At 42.9% G+C, this 24066-nt stretch overlaps 1 protein-coding gene and 1 long non-coding RNA gene across 7 annotated transcripts in view; both read left to right on the top strand.

Moving 5' to 3' along the window:
- osr1 (odd-skipped related transcription factor 1) overlaps positions 1–24066 on the top strand; it is a 35107-nt gene that overhangs the window by 649 nt on the left and 10392 nt on the right. Inside the window, exon 2 of one of the 6 annotated variants that reach the window (XM_079370495.1) lies at positions 16579–16737. The exons of 1 other annotated variant lie outside the window; for it this stretch is intronic. Coding sequence is in view for 2 of the 5 variants with exons in the window: in XM_079370492.1 (XP_079226618.1) it covers positions 16645–16742 (98 nt within the window). In the remaining 3 variants the exon portion in view is untranslated. Of the gene's footprint in view, positions 1–16499; positions 16743–18815; positions 22549–24066 lie in introns of those variants that run through there. 4 more of the 6 variants (XM_079370492.1, XM_079370497.1, XM_079370493.1 and 1 more) reach the window with 4 other exon arrangements.
- On the top strand, positions 14447–15934 carry LOC306840885. Its single transcript, XR_013781392.1, has 3 exons — positions 14447–14562; positions 14993–15089; positions 15290–15934. It is a non-coding gene; the product is annotated as an uncharacterized lncRNA (long non-coding RNA).

Raw genomic sequence — 24066 nt, 5'->3', positions numbered from 1 at the left:
CTTTTTCTTGAACGCGTTTAGATTTAAAAAGGTAAACTCTCGCTCACTTCTGAAAGAATGATGAACATGTTCAAATGTGGTGAGTTCACCAGCCACAATCTCTCCTAAAATCACTCCCGTTTCCCTCCTGGGAGAGAAAATGCTGCATGTTGTAATATTTCCCAAGCAACCACTCAAGATGATATAAAAAAAAAAAAAAAATAGAAGAGGGAAAAAAAAAAAAAGAGGAAAAAGAGGAGGAGGAAACATGAGGAGGGGGACTTGGCACCACCGGCCCAGCGCTGTCATGTATTCTCACTGACATCATCATTGTAAAATTAGGAACCGGGTTTCATCTTTCTCGCAGATGTGGAAGCTTGAAATATTGCATTCCATGGGCCTGTGCCACATTTCATCAGTGAATTTTCCCCTCGCTGGTGTCCAAAAAGGGGGCTTGGCTGCACACAGTACTTGTAACCCCCAGCCCCTGCTACAGATCTCCCACCCACCCCCTCCCCTCACTACTTGGCATGCAGATTGGAGGGTTTTTTTTTTTTTTTCTGCAAACATCTGTTGGAGGCAGAGCTGCTCCGGAGGCTGATCTTCTGGTTTAAGTTAAACCTCTGTAGGTGGGGCTGATCTCTGCAGAAAAAAAAGGTTACTTTACAGACTAATTAAAATGGCAAAAAGACAACTTTGGCTTGAAAGAATGTAACTGTTGATGACCTATTTTTCATTTTGACAAACTGTTTACCGAATCTCTGGGATGAAAAGCTCTGCACTTCATGTTGAGCAGAACCCCTCCTGATTCATGTGCGTGTGTCATTAAATAGTTAAAAAACCCCACAAAATTAGGAATTAAAGTGACCAATATGTAGGAATTTAGTTTGTTGGGTTTTGGCACAAAAGGTCTTTGAGAGCAAACTGCACTGTTGTAAGACACGTAGGGTGAGCCTGTGTTGACAAACTGAGGGAGTGAAGGCGCCGTGAGAAGCAGTCAGATTCCAGATTTGTGCAAGTGTGACCCTGCAGGCGTCTACAGCTCGTTGTTTGCAAGCAACGTCATGAAGGTTCTTACATCTGCAGTCCATCGTCCATGTGTGAGGTGCTGTTGCAGCTCGCTCACCTGTTCAGAGACGACGGTACACCGTCAGTGAACATGTCGACATGCGTCTGAGTTCCCTTCAGGCTGAGCTCCACATCTTAACCTGTTTCTTGACTGATCAAAACTTAAAGCATTTCCAATATGGCCACCACCATCATTTAGCTTCACAATGCCTCTCTGGGTGATGTGACAAAGACTACGTCCATGTTTTATAGTGTCTGGTTTAGACTGCCACAAATATGTGAAGAGTGGCTCCTTCTATTGGGTTGAACTTTATTTTCAACAACTTAAATGTAAACTTAAAATTGACCAAAGCAGATCAGAAACCAGTGACATTTGTTTATTTTTCTTCACCAGTGATGTACTGACAACCTCCTTTCTAGTTGTTTTGATATAGAACGTACTTGACCAGATTTTATAGAAACAGAGTGAACGGATCTTAAGACTCCTTGTCTGATGTTTGTCGCGGGTGAACAAGGATTTGTTGACCTTCTTCTGAGAACTGTTTGTGTAACTTAAAAAGCAATCTGCCTGACACTCTTGGCACTTTTCCTCCTCCTGGACTTCACACTCAGTCGTCTCCCCTCTCCTCCCTCTCCTCCTGTGTTTGGCCTCCGGTTCTCTGCTGCTCTCCAGTTTTCAGTGTTTCCAGCACGGGGCCGGTCTAATCCCCAGGCAGAGCCCACACCTGCGGCTGATCGGATCCTTCTGGAGTACAAAGGCTCTGATTTACAGCCCCAGAGGAGGCTGTGAGCCCGCTACAGCTGCACAACGGCAGGAAAGGGAAAGTTGTTCATCACGCAGTGTGCATTTCACCAGCAATAGGACCTATAGTGCATGGCCCGACCCCCTGAACTACAACCAAATGACAGGTGGGCAAAATAGTGTCGGCCCTTTAAGTTACAAATTACATCTCATAAACACTGCCCGCCTTTCATGAAACTCAGAGACAGACTTTAAGTTTTTTTTTCTTGCTGACGGGAGTGTGGTTCTTATCTAGCATGCTATATTTCTACGTTACTGCAGTGAGTCCAGTAGAATTAGTTCTGCTCTGACGGGAGTGTTTGCAGGAGGTGGTGATGAATGATGTGGAGATGGAGAAAGAGCCAGCAGTAAAATGGATCAGTTCAGGATAAGAAGCGGTGCGGCGATGACTGCTGACTGGCTTGAGTCTGCAGCGAGAAGTTAACATGATCGAACGACACTTTATTGATAAAGGTTTCCATTCGGATCTTAAAACTGCCCGATGCATGAACATAGTCAAGTATGGAGGCTGATAATGGCCACGTGAGTTCTGGTCTTACAACACGATCTTAGAGCTCTATGTTTAAAAAGGACAAATCAATAGGAAGAAATCAATAAAAAGCAAATTCTTACCATAACTTTTGAAATGTAACAGTATCAGTGAAAGGGAAAAAAGTGTTACATTTTCAGGACTTTAGTCTCCAGACTAAAGTTCTAATTTATTTTGTGCAAATAGAAGTTTGAACAAGAAAAAAATCCTGTCTGTGAGGTCATCAATTAAAGTCATTAACCCTTAGTAGGAAACCTTAAATTTGAAGAAAAACAGTCCCAAATGCATCCGTTCAATAACTTAGCCGAGGTCTTGATGCTCTGGGTGGCCTTGTGGTTAGTTTGTGCGTCCTGTGTACAGAGGCTGCTGTCATCAAAGAGCCGCCCAGCTCTGTCATCCCAACTCTCTATCGCTCCCTGATTTCCAACTTTATCTGCTGTCCTGTCTCTTTAATTAATCCCCAAAATAATCATCATTATATCCCATATCTTATATGAATGTATGTCAGCTTAGCGGTTCAGTGAGTAGGAGATAAAAAAAAAATCTAATAAATGACACACGTGGTTTAAAACCAAGTTTTTTTGACTTTCATCTTGAAAGTGACAGATCTGTTGTTTATTAGCAGAAGAAAAACATAAATGTATAACATTTCGTACTTCTTGTTATTTAACGCATTGTCAATGACATTTTTAAAACCCAAAAACTTTGAAAATGAAGTCAGATTTCTGAGATTGAAAAAAAAAAAGGTGCATTTTTCTCATGAGACTCTGACTTTAAATCTTCTGTAATCTGGTCCTGCAGCAGTTTGTGTATTTATGGAGAGTCGGAGTAACCGCACATCCTGAGAATGATGAACGAGTTTTTTTTCATTTGCTGTATATTCTGGAAATATTTTCCTCTCTCCTTCCTTCGATTCTGTTGACTTGTTGAGCTCTTCTGCACATGCTGAGTCCTGAGTGTCAGTGCGGGACACGCACAGTGGAACGAATGCATTCACTTCAGCTCTTTCAAATCATTCCCAGACTGCCGAACACACATCTTTTATGCATCACGGGGAAGTGAGCTGCATTTAGAGACCACAATAAATGTCACTGCTGCATCCTAAATCATTATCTCTGTTCTCCCCTCTCAGATTTATACAGAACCAAATGAATACAAAAACATCCACCATGCCGTTTAATCTCAACATATGTGGCTATAAAGAATAATGAATAATCCTCTCAATAAAGTGGCCTCCTGTTACCTGTGTTACAGAATATTTGAGAAGAAGTCATGGGCAGCCAATTTTGGGTCAATTCTTGTTTTTAATTCTTTTAATTCTAAACAACACAAAAACATGATTGACAGTGAAATGACTTGTCCTCCAGTAGATATAACCTGAGGCTCTCAATCAATCACTGCAGCTCTCTCTCTCTCTCTCTCTCTCTCTCTCTCTCTCTCTCTCTCTCTCTCTCTCTCTCTCTCATCTCTCTCTCTCTCTCTCTCTCTCTCTCTCATCTCTCTCTCTCTCTCTCTCTCTCTCTCTCTCTTCAGCTTAAACACATGAGTGACAAAAAGATAAAGTTTTAATTTAAGCTTCTGTACTTTTTTCATACTTTTGATTTTGGGGTTGACCGATCATCTCTCATGATTCATCTGGGGCCGATTTTCTGTTTCGGCATTTTATTTTTACAGATTGTCGATAAATTAAAAAAAACATAAAAACATGTGCTACGTTGGCTCCAGCTGCGGGTGTCTTTTCCTCTGGATCTGTTTTCACACAGCACTCTGGCACAGCCAATGTCCTGCCCACAAAACTATCTGATTGGCTAGATGTCACACGAGTCGGGGCCAATCAACACTGAAGCCTGGGTGGGAGATGAGAGCAGCCTGGAGAGTGTCCAGAAAATCATTCAAAGTCTTGTGTAGGAGTTTATAGGAGTTAATACTCCAAATTAACTGTTCTGTCAACGACGCCATTTTTAATTGCTAACTGGATTTAAAGACAGTTTTATAATTTCTACAATTGTTTCTAAAAAACAAGTTAACTCAAGATTTGATTTACACATTACACACCTGAAGACAAATCTATTATCTATTCTAGTTTCCCGTTCTGGATTTTGAGGGGCTGGATCCGATCCCAGCTGCGATTGGGCGAGAGGCGGGGTTACAACCTAAAGCGGTGGCCAGCCAATCACAGGACCAACATACAGAGACTAACAGCCAATCACACTCATAGGCAAGTGAGAGTCACAGATTTAACCTAACGAGCATGTCTTTGGACTGTGGGAGGAAGCATATGTGGAGGGAACACACGCAAACTCCACACAGAGAGGCTGCTGTCAGACAGTGTGTCATCACTTCTGCACCACCATGCAGCTCATTACTTTATAGTCTGATACAGTTCGACTCAAAAACAGGTTGTCAATACGATGCCTTTTGTGTGATGTTTTAAAAAAAACAAAAAAAACCTTTTGAGGTAAAACTACGGTCAGTCTCCTTAATTTGCAAAGCGGCCTTCTTTCGCTGTAAACAGGGAGCAGATGCATCTCTATGGGACTCTCTCACACAGCTGCACTTTAAGAACATCTGACCCCGGTCACAAGGAGTCCGCTGGGAGGAGGCCAGAGGTGTTTGACCAGGAGTCAGTACACGTCTGGAGAAAGATTTGTTTCTCTTTTTTTAAAATCTTAGCCCTGACAGATCTAAATGATATTTGAGCTCCTGAGTCTGTAATCCTTTTATACTGATGACCTCATGGTCTCCACGCTCTTGACTAACCCCACCGATTTAAGTTGTTCATATAATGAAACATGTCTATATTTGGGTTTTGTTTAAACATTTCCCAAACGAAGTCCAGCAATCAACCCAGGAACAAAGACACTTCTTTGATTATCCTGCTTCTCTCGATAATAAAGAACTCCTCTGAGGACTCTCAGACGACCTGCTGATCAAGCACACAGTTTGAATCCACAGTGGCTTTCTGCAGACTCTGAATCAGCGACATAAGGCGAAAGGAGGCCATGCTGTTACCTCAGGCCTTGAACCTTGGCACGGCGAACGCAGCCGCAGCTGTGTTGGACCCGGCTCTCTTGTTTGCATACCCGCTCGCACATGCATGCTTTGGAGTTTTATTTGCAGATCCCTCAGCATCACAGCTATGTTCTTGAAGCCAGACCACCTGCAACAATTAAAAATGCCTCTGCAGCCTGCTGGCTCAGCGGGGCACTGATCAACACTGCATTATATTATAAAGAGAAGTTGTTTTTCAGATGGCTGTAAAAGAGGATTTGGTTTCAGCCCCCCTGGTCCTCTCAGCTCGTCATTTTCCCCCAAAGTAAACCGTGCAGATGCTGGAGCAGTAAACTGACACTTTGCTCCATGAGCTCAAAGACACTAAGAGATTTTTTTTTAAACAAACTTTACTTTGATGGTTTCAAGTTAATCCTCGTAGTTACCCCGCGTTCACGAGGAGGCAGAGAACTCGGAAAATGAATCCGACACAACATAACAAGTTTACCGAAGGCTGCCTCGAGCGGGAACGGGTCGGAAAGTCTGAGAACATTCTGGTACCAGACTTGCTGAGTCGACTGAACTCATTTCATAAAACACAGAAAGCTGCTGCGTCGATGTGATGGTCTCACACATTGATACTGTTGTTGTCATGGTGATTTGGGCTCATTTGTTGATATTCTGTTTGAAACATTACTTGGACTCACACTCTCCCTTTTTCTCGCCTTTGAAGGAAAAGATGGGAATGAATTATTAACCGGAGGGAGCCGGGCACCTCGAGCTTGAAGACACTTAAAAAGTAACAAAAGGAGCCTAGAAAGGCAAAGACATTTTTTTTTCTTACAGCATTTACATGAAACATTGACTCCATATTAAGATGGACAGCGCATGAGCCGCCTGGGAGTAAAGCCCAATAATATTTAGAGCTCCCCCTGCTGACTGGCTGCAATATAGGTATTCAACCCCGCCACACGCATCATTGAACTTTCCATAACCGTGAGTGTCTGCTTCAAACCGAGACTATCTGCCTGGGACTGTTCTGTTTTATCGGCAGCTTGTGTGAATGTGTCCATCAGTTTGCAGAAGGTGTGTGCCGTCAGTTCTGTTGGTCGGTTATCTGATGAAGAGACGGAGGCTAGACATCCATATTTATATATTAAACACACAGATTTCTCAGACTTTGATAAATGTTGGAAGTGTTTGAGGTCTATGTGAATACAATAAAAGTGTTACATGCTGTTGTGTTGTGCGTCTCTCTCTCTCTCTCTCTCTCTGTTGCTCCTCAGCCTGATTGTGCCCAGCCACACCCAGTGCCCAGTGGCAACTTAACAATCAGGAGCTTTTTCTGTGAAGAGCAGGAGAGGAAGCGTCCGGCACAGAGGGGGTCATTCAGCTCGAGAAACTTCAGTGTGAACCTTGATGTGATTTTGATTGAGGTGTCATTGTTAGGATTTGTTTTTGACTTTTGACCGTTGTTTGAGATCGATCAGCTTCTCTTTTCTTGTGTATTTTATAGAAGAAGCTTGTTAAAAATATCGGTGCATCCATCCCACCATCTGCTGCCTTATATAATAATGTGTAATGTATGACTGAGAGAAGTCTGACAGACCAATCTGCCCTATAAAAAAAGTCCTAAAGTGTTCCATCCCTTCAGTTAGGAAGCGGCCTCTGTCATTCGAGCCTATCCCCATCTGCCTCAGCTTAGGACAATTTGTCTAATTGTACTAAATTGAGCTGCTGTCAGTGATTAAAGTTATTCAGAGGAGGAACGAATCTTCTATGCCCATGTGAATTATTAGCTCATTGATTACAATAATGTAGGAAATTGCCCGTTGGAATCGAACGTTCGCTCAGACACCTGGCTCGCACAGGAGCTGCAGCGCAGAGGAGCAGACGTGCACTCCATGTTGAAATGAAAAGTGACAGATGTAGCAGCGCTGTGAGACGGCCATCATGAGGAGAGGAGGTCGTTGTTCAGGTTGTCTGTCAACGTGGAGGTAACCAGCAGTCCGTCTGAACTGAAACAGCTGGTTGAGTAAAGGCGACTCCGTCTCTCTGCGTTACTGATGGATCAGCTCTTCATCAACAAAATATGGCAAAATATGTTTTGACCTGTGGTTGATATGTGAGCCTGTATTTTACATGAATTATTAAACCATATAAGTCCCAAAGAAACCCTGTTTTACATGATGTTTGGTATAGAACATTCGGGTTGTACCACCGAGTACTCGGCGTGCCTGTGGACAAGCGGAGTGGATATATTGCTGTGTATTAAATAGAAGGGAAAGTGAGCCGTCTCCCATCGTTCACATAAGAGAAGCGACACATAGAGGCGGCTCATTCGTCACCGACACATCACTGCTCTGCATTGCAGAGAGGTCACCTGTTTCCTGGCTGAACCGAAGCTTCAACTGCTGCCTTTAAGGTGGCCAGACTTTAAAGCGTCTTCATTCCTCGAGTAATCAGTGGGATTAACCACGAGCCCACTGTACACTGATTTATCAAAGGACCGCGCGGCTTTTGCGTCTGTCTAATTCCCAAAGCACATGCTCAGGTTTAACAGTGCTGTAGAGCGACGAGCATCTCTGTGCACTGCTAAGGTCAGGGAAAAAATCGTCCCCTTTCTACGCTAATGTAGAAGAGTTCTTTTTCACTAACACGGGCGGTAAAAAGCCACGTGTAGTGAGAGTAAAAGAGGTTAATGACTGCTAAGAGAAGGCGATGACTGCACTGCAATAATTATGATGGATGTCGTGCGCAACTTTCAGTTAATCTTGAAATCAGTTTCGTTACTTCTCAAGTTTTTTATTGGCCTTTAAACGGTGCCGTGTACAAACAAAGAAGGCTATGACTGGAGGTCATTTCACACATACCATTAGAAAGAATAAAAAATAGACTTACAACCCCCTGAAGGAGAGTTTTATACTTTAGGCTGTTTATAAAACTTCATCCAATCAACACTTTGAACAAGACGACAAAACATCCAAACTTCCAGTCAGGTGACTTCACATTTGACTTGTGTACATGGGCTTGATTTGGCTTTTTTACTTTTCCACTTGCATAATCATTGTTATAAATTCTGAACTCCGTTGACATAAGTCATGGTTTCATTGTTACCAGAGACGAGGAAGAATCTGCAGCTTCAGTGTCAAACAGAACAGGAAACATGTGGATCCACTGAAAACGACTCGCAGATTAACGACTCCTCTTTGAAATATGGTTTTGATACTCTCCAGATCCTTACAGCGTTTGGTAAAGAGAGATTTTCCTCGTGTTAAGTACATTCAACACAGAACTTGACATGTTGTTTGAAGGGTCGGTTTACCTTAATCACAACATTTCACAATCACCTCTTGTGGTTTGAGAGAGTTTTCTTTTTTGGTCACATTTTTTATGACCTTCTGATGTGTCATCTCCTGAGATTTGAGCTGGTTTCAGTTTGGGTAATCGGCAGCATGTTGCCGCTCCAGAATCAGTGTCCCAGCATCCTTTTATTCAGGATATCTGGAGTAAAGCTGCCTCCTCAGGCTGCTCCCTCAGAAGTTTGGACTACAGCTGGTCAGAGGTCTCCAACACTACATAAAAGAGACACACAAAAAAATAACGTCTCTGGCTCCCATAATTCCCTTAAAGGTCCCATATTCTTCATTTTCTGGCTTTAGTTTCTATGTGCAAAAAATGCAGATTCTCCTCCTCCTCCTCCTCCAATAGCACCATGTAACGCTCGGTCCCGAGCCCCCTCATTGAAAATGGGTTTGTGACGTCACAAACCCGTGATGTCACTGATCCAAGCCCATTGGCTCGTTGTAGGGAGCACAAGCTGCCCTCGGACTGACTATAGCATTCCCAATATGGTCAAAGGGGCGGGACTTATCCGAGAACAAAGCTGAATTACTGACCAATTATGAGAGAGCACATCGGCTGACGAATCAGATCAGACTTGGCACACGAGGACCTTTTTTATTGTTTGTTTTTTTCTTTGTGGGGGATTGTGGGCGTTAGAAATGCAGGCAGATGAGAGAGCCTGCATGTACATGAAAACAGACTTTTTTTTCGAACATTAGCGATGTGAACGTAGTTTAGTAGACACACGTGGGAGCTTTAAAAGAGCCGACACATAGAGCCGGCTTGATTTGGAACGACAGATCACTGGTGTGTTTACAGGCGGAGACAACTTTCAAAAGCTTGCTTTATTTTTTTTACCAGTTGTGATGTGATGTGCAGAGGCTGGGAGGATTTCATTGCTGGAGGATTAAGGGACAAATTGTCAGCACATTTTCAAGCCAGAGTGACTACATTGATCCAATAAACATGCAAATAACTTTGACCTTGTTATTGATTTTATCTGTCACGCTTTGCAAAAACTTTTCCTCACTCCACACGTTTTCCAATTTTCTCCACGATTCTACAATCAAATACCAATCTTTAGTTTTATTTTCATGAGAACTTTAAAGTCAGAGCAGTGTTTGCTGCAAGAAACGGCACAAATGTTGGAATGAGGAAACTTTAACCTAAAACTGCTGCTGTGAGTTCACTCAGGAATCCGCCTTCTCACTCTCACAGAAACACTTTGCCCTCAGAGCAGCAGCTGAATCGGATCCAACGATCTGACACACGCTGAACGATGAATAACCTGTTGCTCAAGAGCAGCCCTCTGTCCAGAGAACAGTAGTAAAGGGTGTGACACACATTCCTCACAAAATGAGCTGGACAGGACCGGACAGTGAAAAATATTTCCATGTTTCTCTTTTCCCACCAGAAATAGAAGCATCTGAATTTTTAACAAGCAGGAGAGAAGAAAATATGAATCATGTGTTAGACCTCTGAGTTCTGCACTGCTTTTCCCATGTCAAAATAATATAACTTTTACAAGACTTGGCCTAAGAAAAAGTTATGGTCCGTAACACATTTTATGGAAGAGCGAGATAAAATATGGAGGCCAGGACGATCATCCACTGTAGAGCACTACAATAAAAGTGTGTGTGTGTGTGTGTGTGTGCGTGTGTGCGTGTGTGTGTGATGGTGAAGAATGATTATTCTTTGTTCTTGTGTGATTTCTGCTCAAGTTGGGTCTGGATGGGGAACAGTGAAGGACAGTTAAATGGGGGATGCCTGACTTGATGATCTGGCAACCTGCTGCATAAATCTGCTCCCTCCAGCCCGGTGAACAGTAGTAGACTCTTCAGTGAGGAATGAATGAGCTGAATCATTAAGTAACATTAGTGACATGACGTCACATGCATGATGAGCTCAGCAGTGTCAGTGAATAACCGTCTCTGAGGCGCTCCGTCTCCTGGGGGAGGAGCTTTAAGACCCTGACACGCCGAGGAGATCGTCGTCCTCGTTCGGCCTTTTTGTTTGTTTTTTTTGTTTTTTAGGACGATTCGACATGTTGAATCAACGTTGGTCAGTTAGTGAGAGAAAACACTCTGATTGGCTGCTCAGCTGAGTGAATCAGTGCATGCGGAGTAAAAAAACCGGAAAGCAACTAAATGACTTCAACTTGTCATCACACGTGATTGTCAATTAGAAGCTTTACCTATTACCTAACAATGGTTTATATAGCCGCAGTCTTATCCAGCCTCGCCTGCCTGCCTTTTTCCTGTTATGGAATGACGATTACAGATTACCAACCCATGCTGGCAAGGAGAGTTACATCCTCTCACCGTGCGCAGAACGTACGGGGCGGCCAAAAGACGTCGTAAGGCCACAGTCTGCCTTTGTCCTCCACGAGTTCTTTACTCTCTGCTTGGTGTGCCAGGGCCTTAAAACAGACTCATGGTTACGTGGGTTAAGGCGTTTCGTTCTTGTTTTGTAGGTCAGACTTAGAACAGTGAATGAAAGCAGCATGACCAGCACAGAAGCACGTCCTGAAATCAGGTTATCAACCTCAAAAATAGCATCACATTCAAAAAATAGAGTGCCCAGCATGCCTCGTCCTCTCAAGCTTGTGTTTTCAAATGAAGGACATCACTTGTTACAGACCTTTTGTTGGAGAGCGCTGCCATCTTTGTTTTCATTCTGATCATTAAAATCGGCCTTAAGCCACGTGGAAGCTGTAATGGGTGACACATGGAGGAGCAGGATCATCCTGTCACAGTCCATGATCCAGTGTGGACGCTTTGGGTTTAATATGAAATGACAGGATGTTACAGCATGTTTATGCGTGCAGTAAGAGGTCAGTAAATGTCGTGCTTTTCATGATTGAAAGTATTTTATTGAAGGTTGCGTTGTCAGCGTGATCCCTGCTCTGTTACTGGCGTGTTTGATGACTTTTAAAAAGAACTTGTTGAAGCATGTTTTTGAGAGTTGGCACAGTGCAGGTATCAATGATGGACATACTCATCAGTGTCTTAGCTGTGAGTTCTGCATTTTTCCGCTGATATGTCAGTTTTCTCGAGCCAGACGTGACCATATTTGGAGGAGGGACCATAGCGAGCAAACGCTAATTTATCAAACAATGAACACTACCGTAGGGGCTTGTTCAATGAATGAGCTAGCATACCCTGAAACTTCCCTTAGAGTCAGGTTAAATTTATGGTTTAGATACCATAGTCATTTTTTGGGCTAAATATTGGTACTTACCTGGTGCATAAATTTAAAATCAAAAAGATCCCATTTTCAGTGGATTGTCCGTCCCCTCAAACAGACATGCTTACTGGAATTACCTTCTTCTCCTATGCCCCTGAGCATGCTGGGTATTCTGACTGAGGCAGGGCAACTACAGGCTGCAGTCCTCTCTCCATGTGGCTCTCATTACTGCACTGGAAATATGACTGTGATACACAGGTAGTACACGTTCTCCATCAAAGCCAGATCTTCTCTTTGGTAAATTTTACGCCCAGCTTCCATGCAAGGCACAGAAAGGCTGTGCAGACACACACACACACACACACACACACACACACACACCCGCTCTGTATGGAGGTGGGCAATTCAAGATTGAAGACAGGCTTCTGGCTCGATTTGATGTATCACTGAAATCCATACTTTCATCTTTAGCTCTGGTAACAAGACACAGTGCATCCCGGAGCTTTGATTTACAATCCCTGCTCCGGCCAAATGCTGTTCATTTATTATTCTGCCTCTGTGCAAAAAATACTTTCACACAAACTGTCCGCACACTGATTCATTCCATCATGTTCATCTTAAAGTATTACTCACAGGGATTACAGAGCTTTATCTGAAGCTATTACACTGTGTGTGTGTGTGTGTGTGTAGGTGTGTGTGTGTGTGTGTGTGTGTGTGCGTGCGTGCACAGGCTGCAGGTTTATATTGTGCATTGCACCAATATCACAAGTAAGGAACAAGCAACAGAACATATGAAATCCGATAAATACGCAGAATAAGCAGAACTACAGAACTTTTCAGGGGGCGGGGCTAGAAGGGTGGCATAATTTGGGGTCTGAGGTCATCCTTCAAAAGACCGATCCAAAAAGGTGTTCCTCAACAAAGGGAGGCCAAACTTTTCGAGGTCCCTCCACAGACTACTACTACACAAGACCTGAGTCTACGCTGCTGCCGTGCAACTACTGTACTTACAGATGAGGTTAAAAAACACTAATTCCTTGTCAGTCCGTTTTGGCTGATGGACAGTAGCAAGAGGCTGCTGTCCATCAGGTCCAAAACCTCACGCCACAAGAACCAGCCGGATTGATAAAGCCAAAGCCTTACCTCCGAGCCCCACATGACAAGATCTATTGACACACATGCACTCCTGAAAACGACCGTAATATTTCAGGTTTCTTCCTTCATGACTTGTTTGTTCACACACGCAAATCACAGCAGGACACTCTGAGAGTATCACTGTCGAACAGGAGGAGGTTCTCCTGAGGCAGGAAAAAGAACAACGCAAAGAAGAGTGTAGCGTTATGATGACATTTTTTTGTAACTGACCGTCGTATATGTACGGCTTGTTCTTGTCGTAAACACTAGCTAACCGACCCTCTCTGACCCCCACGCTGCTCCCCGTGGATGAGTCCGGGCTGAATTTCTTCCTCACTACACCCCTGTTGGGAATCTATCACGGACAGGAAAAACAATTCACGGCAAAGTCACAGCGATCCTGCCAAAAGCTGTCGAACATGTTGCTGTGAACCATCGTTTTCATACAGATTCCTGAGACACAAACTTTCCCTCTGTTCTACAGAGAACAATGTGAAATAGTTCTAAAGCAATAAAAAAGGCTCCTCTCCACCAGCAGCAGTTTGAGGCATGCTGAAGTCATAGAGGCCTGGTGTGTGCAGCATGGCGTGTGTGTGTGTGTGTGTGTGTGTGTGCAGCATGGCGTGTGTGTGTGTGTGTGCATGCACACTGACACACCTGCACGCAGGCCTAAATTTGTCCAAATCAAAAGCAGCTCCAACCACAAATAGTTCCAGTGTGAGTCAACAGTGTGTTGGTTTCTACGAACAACCACCCTCTGTGGTTTCATACGCTCGTAAAATTACACATTCCTTTATAGTCTCCTGGCTCTGACCCAAAGGCAAGTGCTAAAATGCATCAAGTATATTGTCACAAGGTGAAGAGCATTACATGCACTTATGGAGGAAAACAAAAGGAATAATTAGAAGGAGAGAGAGAGAGAGAGAGCCCAGAGAGGGAGCGAGATGGAGCGCCGGCCTCTCTGCGTTCAGTTTTCTCAGCACTAATCACGTCCTGCTGTTTGAGCTCAGCTCAAACTAACAAGGGCCCCAAACAACAAATAAGATTAGATGGGATGAATCTTAATTGACGCCCGTGGCTAAACTGAGTCACTGCAACAGCAGAGAGTTTTATGACACTCCAGAAAAAAGGTTTAATATAAAGGACTCGTGTTACAGGATGAGATGAGGATAGAAACATTCACCGAGCTCCTCGATCATTTCACTCGTCCTTTACTTCGACATTCTGACCATAAGTTCGATCAAGAGAAAGTCAGTAATAGAGCTTGACGTTCCACGGAAAACGCCAAAAGAGAAAGCCAGCAGCTTCCTCGGGGGGGGGGGGGGGGGGGGGGTCAAATGAGAGGCTCAGAGGGAAAGAAAAATCTGCGAGAAAAATTGTTTTCTTTCTCAGAGTCATGACTCCATATTAAGTGTTAACCCACGGACATGAAACACATTTATGTCAGTCTGTGTGATGCTTCATTTTCTCCGACATCGATCAAGAACATCCATCCATCAGATTGTTTGGGAAGCAGGAGAGAAGCTGTGTAAGTTTTTAATGAATTGTCCATCTGAAGAAGAAGGCTGCTAAAAGCTCATTTAATGTTATGAAGTTGTTAACCAGATGTTTAAGAATAGATGCATTTACAAAGATACAAAGAATATGAAATTGCTCGTACCTGCCTTTAAGCTAACCTAACGTGACACATGGCTGACAGGCCTGTCTGTTCTTACAGTGTTTAATATTAGATGAGAATCATGTTTTTAACGCTCTGTATTTTTAAAAGGAAGAAACTCAATCCAAACAGGTTTTCAATCAGAGGAGGACCACCGAGTCCCCCCTTTGAGTCCGGGTTTACACTGTGGGAATTCAGGCCTTTTTCTAATTCTATGAATTGCAGTGTGCGGGGTTTAATTGGATTGAACTGGGAAGAGGCTTTCAAGCTACATTTGCTGTCCTCTGATGTTTTTTGACAGTCTATGGACCCTTTGGCGAGCTACCGAAACCCCGGCCCCGAGGTGTTGGAGGCCCATGATTTGTTTTTCCAGGATTTCTACAGCTGCTCAGAGCACAGTTAGTATGACCGAAAAGAGTCCGACATTTTTCAGAATAAAAAAATACTAATACAAAGACATTTTGGTTGGTGACGATTTTGCCGCCCCTCTGTGCCCAAAGCATGAATCTTATCATTTCACTAACCTTGTCCTGTATGTGCTACTCATCCACTGTAAATATTAAAGCCTGAATGACCCGTCATCCGTCTGTTCCTGCAGGGGGCTCCAGAGGCTCAGCAGCAGCAGCAGCAGCAAACGTGAAGAAAACGCTGCTTCGGCCTGACTTTGAGTCAACCTAACGACAGGCTGAGAGCTGAGGCGGGTCTTAAGCCTCCTGACACACCGCTACATCGCACCCACCTGTCAATCATGTCAGCTACACAGCTAGCTATGCATAACTCGTATGATTCATAAAATCAAAAGAAATCAGACTTCTTTCATTCTAATGTTTATTTCTACTAAAAAAAGAACAGACACTTTTGAATGGAGAGTGTATGTGACTTTTGATGCCTCTGCAGCCAGCCTCAAGTGGACATTCGATGAACTGCAGTATTTTTAAACTTCTGCATTTCTCAACACTGGCGGTTACCGCTTGGTGCTATATGTGTATTGTACTTTAAGAAATCTCATCCTGCAGTGTTTTACCTGTCACATTGACGAGACTGTAAATCATCATTGTGGAAATAATAAAAAGATGTGTCTTTAGAGGGCTGTATCCTCTCCCATATCTGACCCTTACCCCACAGCATTACAGGTCACTAAGTAGAAATAGCCTCTCTTGTAGCTGACAGCATTGTTTGCTTTTGTAGTTTGACAGGAAGTAGTAGTTTTTATTTGTAGTCTTCCCTGTAGTAAGACTAGATTTAAATAAAGTCTGCTTAGTCAGATCTTAACTTTCAAAAGTTGTGTGTTTTTTTTCTGTCTTTCTTTGAGGCCATGTGTGTCATAAATGTGAAACATGTGCGAAGCAAATCTTGGTACAAATTGATTAAATGTAAAGCAATCCATATTTAAAGTGAAAACCGGAATGAGCAGGATCCAAAGTCACCCTGTGCAGCTCGATGGAATTCATCAGCCTGTTATGTATCCAGCATGTGACGCTGTGTCACAGAGATGCTGCTTTATTTCTTTGTGGATTTCCCCTCGTTACAGGGACCCTGTTGTCTCATGGAGCCTTGTAAAGTTTTGATTGGTATATCATGTTGTAACTTAATAATGACTTCCACTTTGATACAGAAACATAATATTATAATGTCATGACGTTTACCTCATTTCCTTGCTAGCAGCAATTAAGTGTAAAGACGTGATGAAACCTCATTTGAATTTGCTGCTGGGGGGGGGGGGGGGGACTTCCCTGAGGATCTCTCAGTTTGAAGTGTTGGCTGTGCTGCTCTCTAATCTAATCATGCTGTTTCCAGAGTGACAAGTCGCTGCGATCCAAGAAGTGATGCAACTCTCCAGCGCAACAAATTGCAGGAGTTTTCACTTTACTCTCCAATATGTTTCAGTTACGGGGATACAGTTTCGGTTTTACCCCGCGACAGCGTTTTACAGACGCGGTGGGGTGAAGAGGAATGCACGGATGGCAGGGGCTTTCATCAGCCAGGACCAATCAGAGGACAGCTTCCCAGACAAGATCCATCATCAGTGTCAAGCGGAGAAGGATGGTGATGTACTTGATCACTGGATGTAAAATGATTGAATCCTGTTTTAAGTTTTACAGGCATTATAAGAACTGACACTTGAGCTCTAAATCTGGCTCGTATCTTCTTTTAACATTAAACCTCGTCTCCTGCGAGTTTGTTGATGAGCACAAATTTAAAAGATTGCAAGCTGGAAGTCAACGTGACATTTAGTTTGCCCAGTAATGTAGAAAGTCTGCCGAGTGCGTCGTCGTTCTCATCCCAAAGCTCTCTGTGAATCTCAATTTTCTTAAACAGTCCTCATCAATCTCTCGAAGCAGCAGTAGTTCCAGATCCGCATCTTAGTCCACGTTAGTCCACGTTAGTCCACGCATACACAAGAATGTTCCACTGGAAACAGAGTATGTTTTCAAAATATTCTTCAGGATTCAGACGAAAGACATTTGAAAACAACCGTCTTGCACACAGATCCCGATATTGTGACATTACACAGTACATGTCTGGAGATGTCAATGTGACTTTGTAATGAAGCAACCGGCACATGTGCGTGTTCTCTTCCTTCTACAGAGCGGTGAGCTGTAAACGTGCAAAAATGGCCACCTGTGGGTGTACAGCTGACATCTGAAGGTTTCTTTTTTTCTGACAACAAGGAGGTGCTACTCCTCGTGACACCAAAATACAAAGCAAGCAAGCAGATCAGCCATTATTATAGTTGTTCAATAGCATTGCTATTGGATGAAAGCATCATCCACATGTGCAAAGAAGAAGTCCCCGCTTTCAGAGGGACTGCATGTTGTCAATTTACACAACGACAGAGACGGAGCCATTGGCAAAAAATTGCAATCTGGAAAAAACGGAGCTGTTTAATCTTACTTGAAAGCCGTACTGTGATCAGCTGAAGCCGTCATTACACACAGAGGGAACGCGTGTCTCGTGTCTCTTCAACACATTTATTCATTTATACTCGCTTCATTTCCTCGCAGCACTCCATGATTCCCTTGCGGGAGACTAACTGCTGATTTCCACTTACACTATGCACTCTGCTGTTCCCACCCTACTCCACAGCACGTGCTTTGATGTCTCAAGGGCCACGCCAATCTGCCCCATCCCCCCCCCCCCCACCCCCCCAAAAAAAGGAGATAGTTCCAGACAGGAAGATAGACACAGGAACGCACCAAACATCTGGTGAATTTCAAAATAAAACTCAATTTACGGACTCTTGATTCCGTCTCTGTATTGACATTACGTCAAAACAGGCATCAAACGACAAATCAACCACAGAGAGACAAAGCAACATGTTTGCACGTTTTTTCTGTTTATTCCCACGTGATGGTGTTGTTCTCCAGCGATCCCTTGACCCCGTGTGTTCAGCTCCTCATGTCTACGCTCACCCTCCAAAAACAGCCCCAGTAGGGCTGGGCGTGCTGCGTCGACTGGAGCGAAACCGTGGCGCTGATTGAACGCAGCTCACACGGACTGAGACACACGTGAAGTTGAGTCAAAGTGTAAAACGCATGGACGTAGTTTGAGGACACTGGGATGATCCTGACTATGCTGAGGAGCACGTGTGTGAAAAGGGCTGAAGAAACGAAAACAGTTTGGTGCTGCGGGTTTGATGAATGTGGACGTGCTGGCAGCCGCTTCCTATCGACTGCTGAGTGTTTGGATTACATGTGAAATGATGTAAACAGTGTGTACAGTGTGTGTAAGTGAATGGTAAACATTGTTTCAGAGGAGGGCTGCTGCTGCTGTGTGTGTGTGTGTGTGTGTGTGTAGGTGTGTAGGTGTGTGTGTGTGTGTGTGTGTGTGACAATGGGCACTCAGAGCAGAGATGTTATTTATCGTGTGTATCTTTGCTGCCTCACACAATGTAAATGATGGCCGGCTGCTGGGTTTTATTGCTCTTATAGAGGGTGTGTGTGTGTGTGTGTGTGTGTGTGTGTGGGGGGGGGGGGGGGGGGGGGGGGGGGGGGGGTTATAGTCGGGCTTCTGCGATAACATGAACTGATGGACTGGTTTTATTGTACTCCTGAACTCCACACTGTTATACGATGTTCAAGACATCTGCAGCGCGTCTCATTACACCTTTGCATAACACATTTAATAAAGAAGATATACTCTATAAATACAATTATGTTCTTTCATGCACTTTTAATACATTAATATTCTTTATGTTTGAATTTTTTAAATTATATTTTAAATTAAATTATATTGTCTATATAAGTATATTCTATTTTCTTTTATTTAAGTACTTGCTATTTTAGCCTTATTTCCCATGTTAACCTGTTTTTGCACCAACACAAATTCCTCGTATGTGTAAATGTACAAAACTATTCTGACTATCACAAGGGGAAAATCAATTTTGTTTACACTTTGCTGTTCATGCAAAACACACACACACACGGGCACACACGTCTGAGTGACGGGCTGCCCACAGAGGGCGCTCCTGAGCTGGTGTGGTTTTGCTCCAGGGCACCTCTACCAGATTTGGTCTGAACTAGGACTGGAACTCGCAACCTTCAGGTTCCCAACCTGAAGTCCCTGCAGACTGAGCTACGGCTGCTCAGCTTCAGTTCTGCAGATGTAAGCTGAGGTTGCTCACACTTGTTGTTGAAGAGGTCGGTGAGGTGATTTCTTTGACTTTGGGGTTTCTGATACCTTCTGTAGAGTGAAGGATTAACAGTAATCAGTGAAACAGAGAAAAGAACAAACCGACTATAACAGCATAAAGAAAACACATGAGGGATCGTGTGGACTTCTCAGCTGCTCTAACAGACGTTTCAAACTTTAGCTTCGGTGAAAAACATTACGGAGTGTAACTTTCACCTTTACTTCACGAAGAGCACTGCTGGATTGGTGCTTTCACACTTGCACAAAACTTTAAAAAAAACTCTGAATCTCTAACAAGAGTTTTTCCCCGTCCACTTTCTGTGTGAAGTCGGTGGAGCTGAAGTGACACTGCAGCAGTATTGAGGTATATATTCTGATATATTCTGATGTTTGAATCAGAGGAAACACTGCGTGGACAAAATGATTAAATGTTTGGGCAGCTGTGGCTCAGTGGTAGGGTCAGTTGGAGTAGAGTCAGTTGTCACTGAATCAGAAGGTTAAGGGTTCGATCCCCAGCTCCTGTGTGAGTGGATTAATGAACACTGATGGACACTGTACATAACAGCCTCTACCATCAGTGTGTGAATGTAAAGGAGTGACCTCCAGTTTAAAAGAGCTTTGAAATATACAAGCTGAAGACCATAAACCAGTCAAATAAACTAAACGAGTACAATTCTTCAGCTTTATTTTCTTTTGAATCATTTTTAAATCTATTTCAATTTATCATTTCAAATTCTGTCAGATTAATCTGTCATAAATCTCATCGAGCTGCTTCTTCTTCTCTTCTCTCTTCTCTTCTTCAGAGCTATGAATGACTGATTATGAATCGATCATGTGTGTCAGATTTATTTCTATCACGAGAAGGGAAAGGCGATCGAAGGTCAGCAGTGCTGTTTGAGTCAGTCAAAAACCTCTCTAGTTCGAAGTCGTCCAGCAGAGGGCAGATGTTGTTCACTGAACACATGCTGCTGCTCAGAGCACCTCAGGGTGTCGTCCTGCTCCACCTGTGGCCGTGACGCTTCGCTGCAGATTTCACCCACAGACAGAGACACAACGATCTGATGTTCCTGAAATGATCCTAAAATGATGATTGTCAAAGTCGGTTCTCCTTAGTTTTGCTTGTTTTGTTTTTTTGAAGTAAAATTTTTGAAAAGTGAGAGAACCACATTGAGTCACTTTTTTTTTATAGCACATTCGTCATTGTTTGAACATTGAACAGACTTTCATCTACGGGTCATTTTAAATAATGAAAACACAAAAAAAGGTTTTAAAGTTTTTGTGACTTTTTTAAAAAAAATTTACACGCTTTCCTCCCTCATATTTTGGTCACTTCCAAAACTTTTAATTGTCCATTTCTTTCTTCTCATTGAAATTAATTGCATCACTAACAATATTTAGTCGGTTGAGGGGTTAAAGCTTCTTAATTTAATATTTCATGTACAAACATAATGAAAGAAAGTAGAGTTTCAGGAGAATATAATCTACAAGTGGATCAAGGAGTCGTTTTCTTACACAATAGTTGAGGAGTATCACCCTCAAAGAGTCCCTGCGTCTGTGCTGACGGGCCAGCGGTCTCTCTGCACTGATTTGTGAGGCCTTCAGGGTTCATTATTCACACATGTAATTACAGCACAGAGCCAAAAAGCTGCTACTATCAGTTCAAGCATGTTCCCAAACAGCCACATTTAATCATCCAGCAGTATATAAACTAACGTCCACAGCAGGAAGTATGCAGCTCTCATGCAGAACCAGCAGACAGGTTTTAATGAGCAGCGCTGCAGAGTCACAAACTCTCCTCTCACAGACTCTGAAATAATCAACATTATAAACTGACCAATGTGTGGTCAGATGTCGTAGAATAAGTGGAAGACAGGGAGGCTGCAAGATCGGACTGAACCACCAAAAGAACATTTTTTTTTTTAAATGTAGGACCCAGGTTTATCGAAGATTTTTAGGAGGTCTTCTTTCTTTTCTAGGTATCCAGACAGCTTTACTGTAACACCAGATCTGATCAAATCTGACCTGACTCATAGAGTGATTGGTTGACCCACAGGTTGCTTTACAATTTTCTGCTTTACATTCCTGCATTGATCTGTAAAACGGCTCGGCTTACAATCAAAACCATGTCATCCTTTTTCAGCTCTACGTGTGTCTGCATCTTTGCTGGATGGTTTAAATCTCCCACACAAATGTGCTCCTCAGAATCTGATTTTTGCAAACTTCTGTCTGACCATGAAGACATCATCTGGTATCAAGAACTTTCTATTGTGTTCAGATGTACAGTATGGTAAACAATGAGCCCTGTTATCAGTGCTGTATGCACTACTTTCTAACCAGTGGTTTGTTCATGTCTATTTTAAAATGGTTAAAAGTTGACATCAGTTTTGCACAATGTGGTGCTATTACTTAATGTAATGATCTTGTGCACAGAACCAAGACTCCACTGTGTCACCTAATTAGCAAATACTCAGATGGTCGTCCATGTGGTGTGTTTACAAAAGTGCATTCAGTTAAAGATTGTGACCCAGTCAAAGGAAGGGACCCTTGTACAAATCATCAATCCGAGCCAGAGTGACCCCTTTGAAAAGTTTTTTTTCGTCATAAAAGTGTTGTCACAGCTCTTCCTACTACAGCCTCTCAGTCTTTGTATGAACAACACATTACTGTCAAACGTTTGTGTTTAATTTTCCGGAGCTTCATGCACAGAGTCAAGTTTGCACGCATAAAACACCAGCTCACGCGCCTGTTTCCTGTCCGACACTACAGGATCATGTATGACATTGATGTTCTGCGTCCTGCTGTGTGTGTTGTGTGTCTGTGGGCTGGCTGTGAGTGACGCGCCGGTAGGAGTCGGACTCTGCGCTGCAATAAAGAGGCAGCGGGCAGCGGAGAGCGCACAATAGTGGAGCAGAGAGAGAGAGAGGCGTCCCAACACCACCGCTATAACATCACCACCGCCACCACCACCATCACCCCCCCATCAAAACCATCACAACCGTCAACCACAACGAGCACATACATCTCTTCCACACCGCCGTGCCTTCTTGGTCCCTGCCTCCTGTTTGTGCGCTCTCACCGCGGAGGAGGAACATGCTGCCGCTCCGGCAGTCTCATTAACTCATCCAGCGCGAGGAACAAGACTGCTCTGCGGGGCTCCGACACCCTGAACCACCGTCAGGACCCCGACTGGACAAGGAGCATTACAAAAAACAGCGTTTCCTATTGGTGAGTCCAAAATGTGTTTCTTTATGTTCGGAAGAGAAAATGTAACTACATGGGTCAGCGCATCTGAGCGGAGAAAGAACCCAAACTTTATTAGAGAGTATCTGGATTTGATGAACTCTAAAACATAAAACATTACCACTTTATTCAGTTTATGTGTATCTGATTATTTTAGCACTTTAAAAACAAACTGTGCTGGAGTTGTTGCGGTAACATTGTGCAACAGGTGCTTCGGTATTCTCATTTAAACAACATCGTTATTGATAATTAGCAATAACAAAATTTAGATTAAGTTATTTTGTATGACGGGAGTGAATGAGACGATTTATGTTGAGATAATGAAGTAAAAAAAAACAAAAAAAAAACAATAGGTGTCATGAATTCCAAAAAGCGTTTCCTCACAGATTTGCAGGTATGTAGGAGATAACGTTTTAAAAATGAGTCAAACAACTCTCCATATGTAAACTAGGTTGATAATTATTATGTAGCAATTAATTCAATTTGAAATAAAAAGTTACAAAGTGAAATCGAGATTTAATTCTGCTAAACGCTCTGCAGCCCTCTTTGATGAATCCCTTTAACCAAAATGTTACATAAAGATTTATGCAGAAAGCGGCTGCACAATGAGCGCGTGCAGACTGAATAAACATCATCACAGACGTGTGAAGAAGAGCAGGATCACCTCCTCTCGTGACAGCTCTGACACTGTCTACGCGTTTAATTAATGATGCTGAAGCTCCGGATCTAATAAAGTCTAGGCCTTTACATCCTGCATCGTAATAAGAGCGCCAAGGCTGGGAGGAAGGCCTGACGGGTCAGCAGCACCTCGACCAGTGAGGATGGGGTGCAGAAAAAGAAAGGTTGAACCTGGAGAGTCTGGCATGCCCGGGGTAAATTACACGCCCTGCAAAGTCTGCAAAACTGGATTATTGCGTCTCGTGCCTTTTTAGATGATAAATATAAACGGAGAAATATAAAGAGTTTACACTGACTCTTTAGGCAGAAATCCTGCACGTATTATATTTAGCCAAAATATACGCAAATATCACGACACGGCTTGGACTTTTATTGTGAAGGAATGTGACGCGTTAGTACAATTCTGATGTAACTTTTAGCACCTGCATGATGCTCTGCAGCGGTGTGATTAAAATTGTGATCACTTTTTTTTGTTGCCTTCAATTAACTACGATTCAACTAGAAAAATGAAGTGCTGCAAAGGCAGAAAATAAACTAAAAGACGTGCAGTAAAAGTTTAAAGAAATTCAGTAGAATATTTTGCAAGTCAAGTTCGTGTTTTTGAGATATCCTTAGTTCATCAAATTGTCTGAAAAAAAAGTAGTGACACATGTTTCTATGTTGACTGTAAGTGCTGTGAGTATTTGTTATCACGTGTTATTTATTTTTTTATTTTTTTAATTGCATTTGGGTTTTTTAGATGAAGTTTTATAGAAGCAGCAACTTTCCAACCTGATTGTAAGCTAAAGAAAAAAAATCTTAGTTATGAGCATCTGCATCTTGCAA

Source organism: Symphodus melops, assembly GCF_947650265.1.
Source record: "Symphodus melops genome assembly, chromosome: 19".
NCBI classification, from domain to species: Eukaryota; Metazoa; Chordata; class Actinopteri; order Labriformes; family Labridae; genus Symphodus; species Symphodus melops.
Note: the sequence above shows the minus strand (reverse complement) of the source record. Positions and strands in the feature narration are given on the sequence as shown.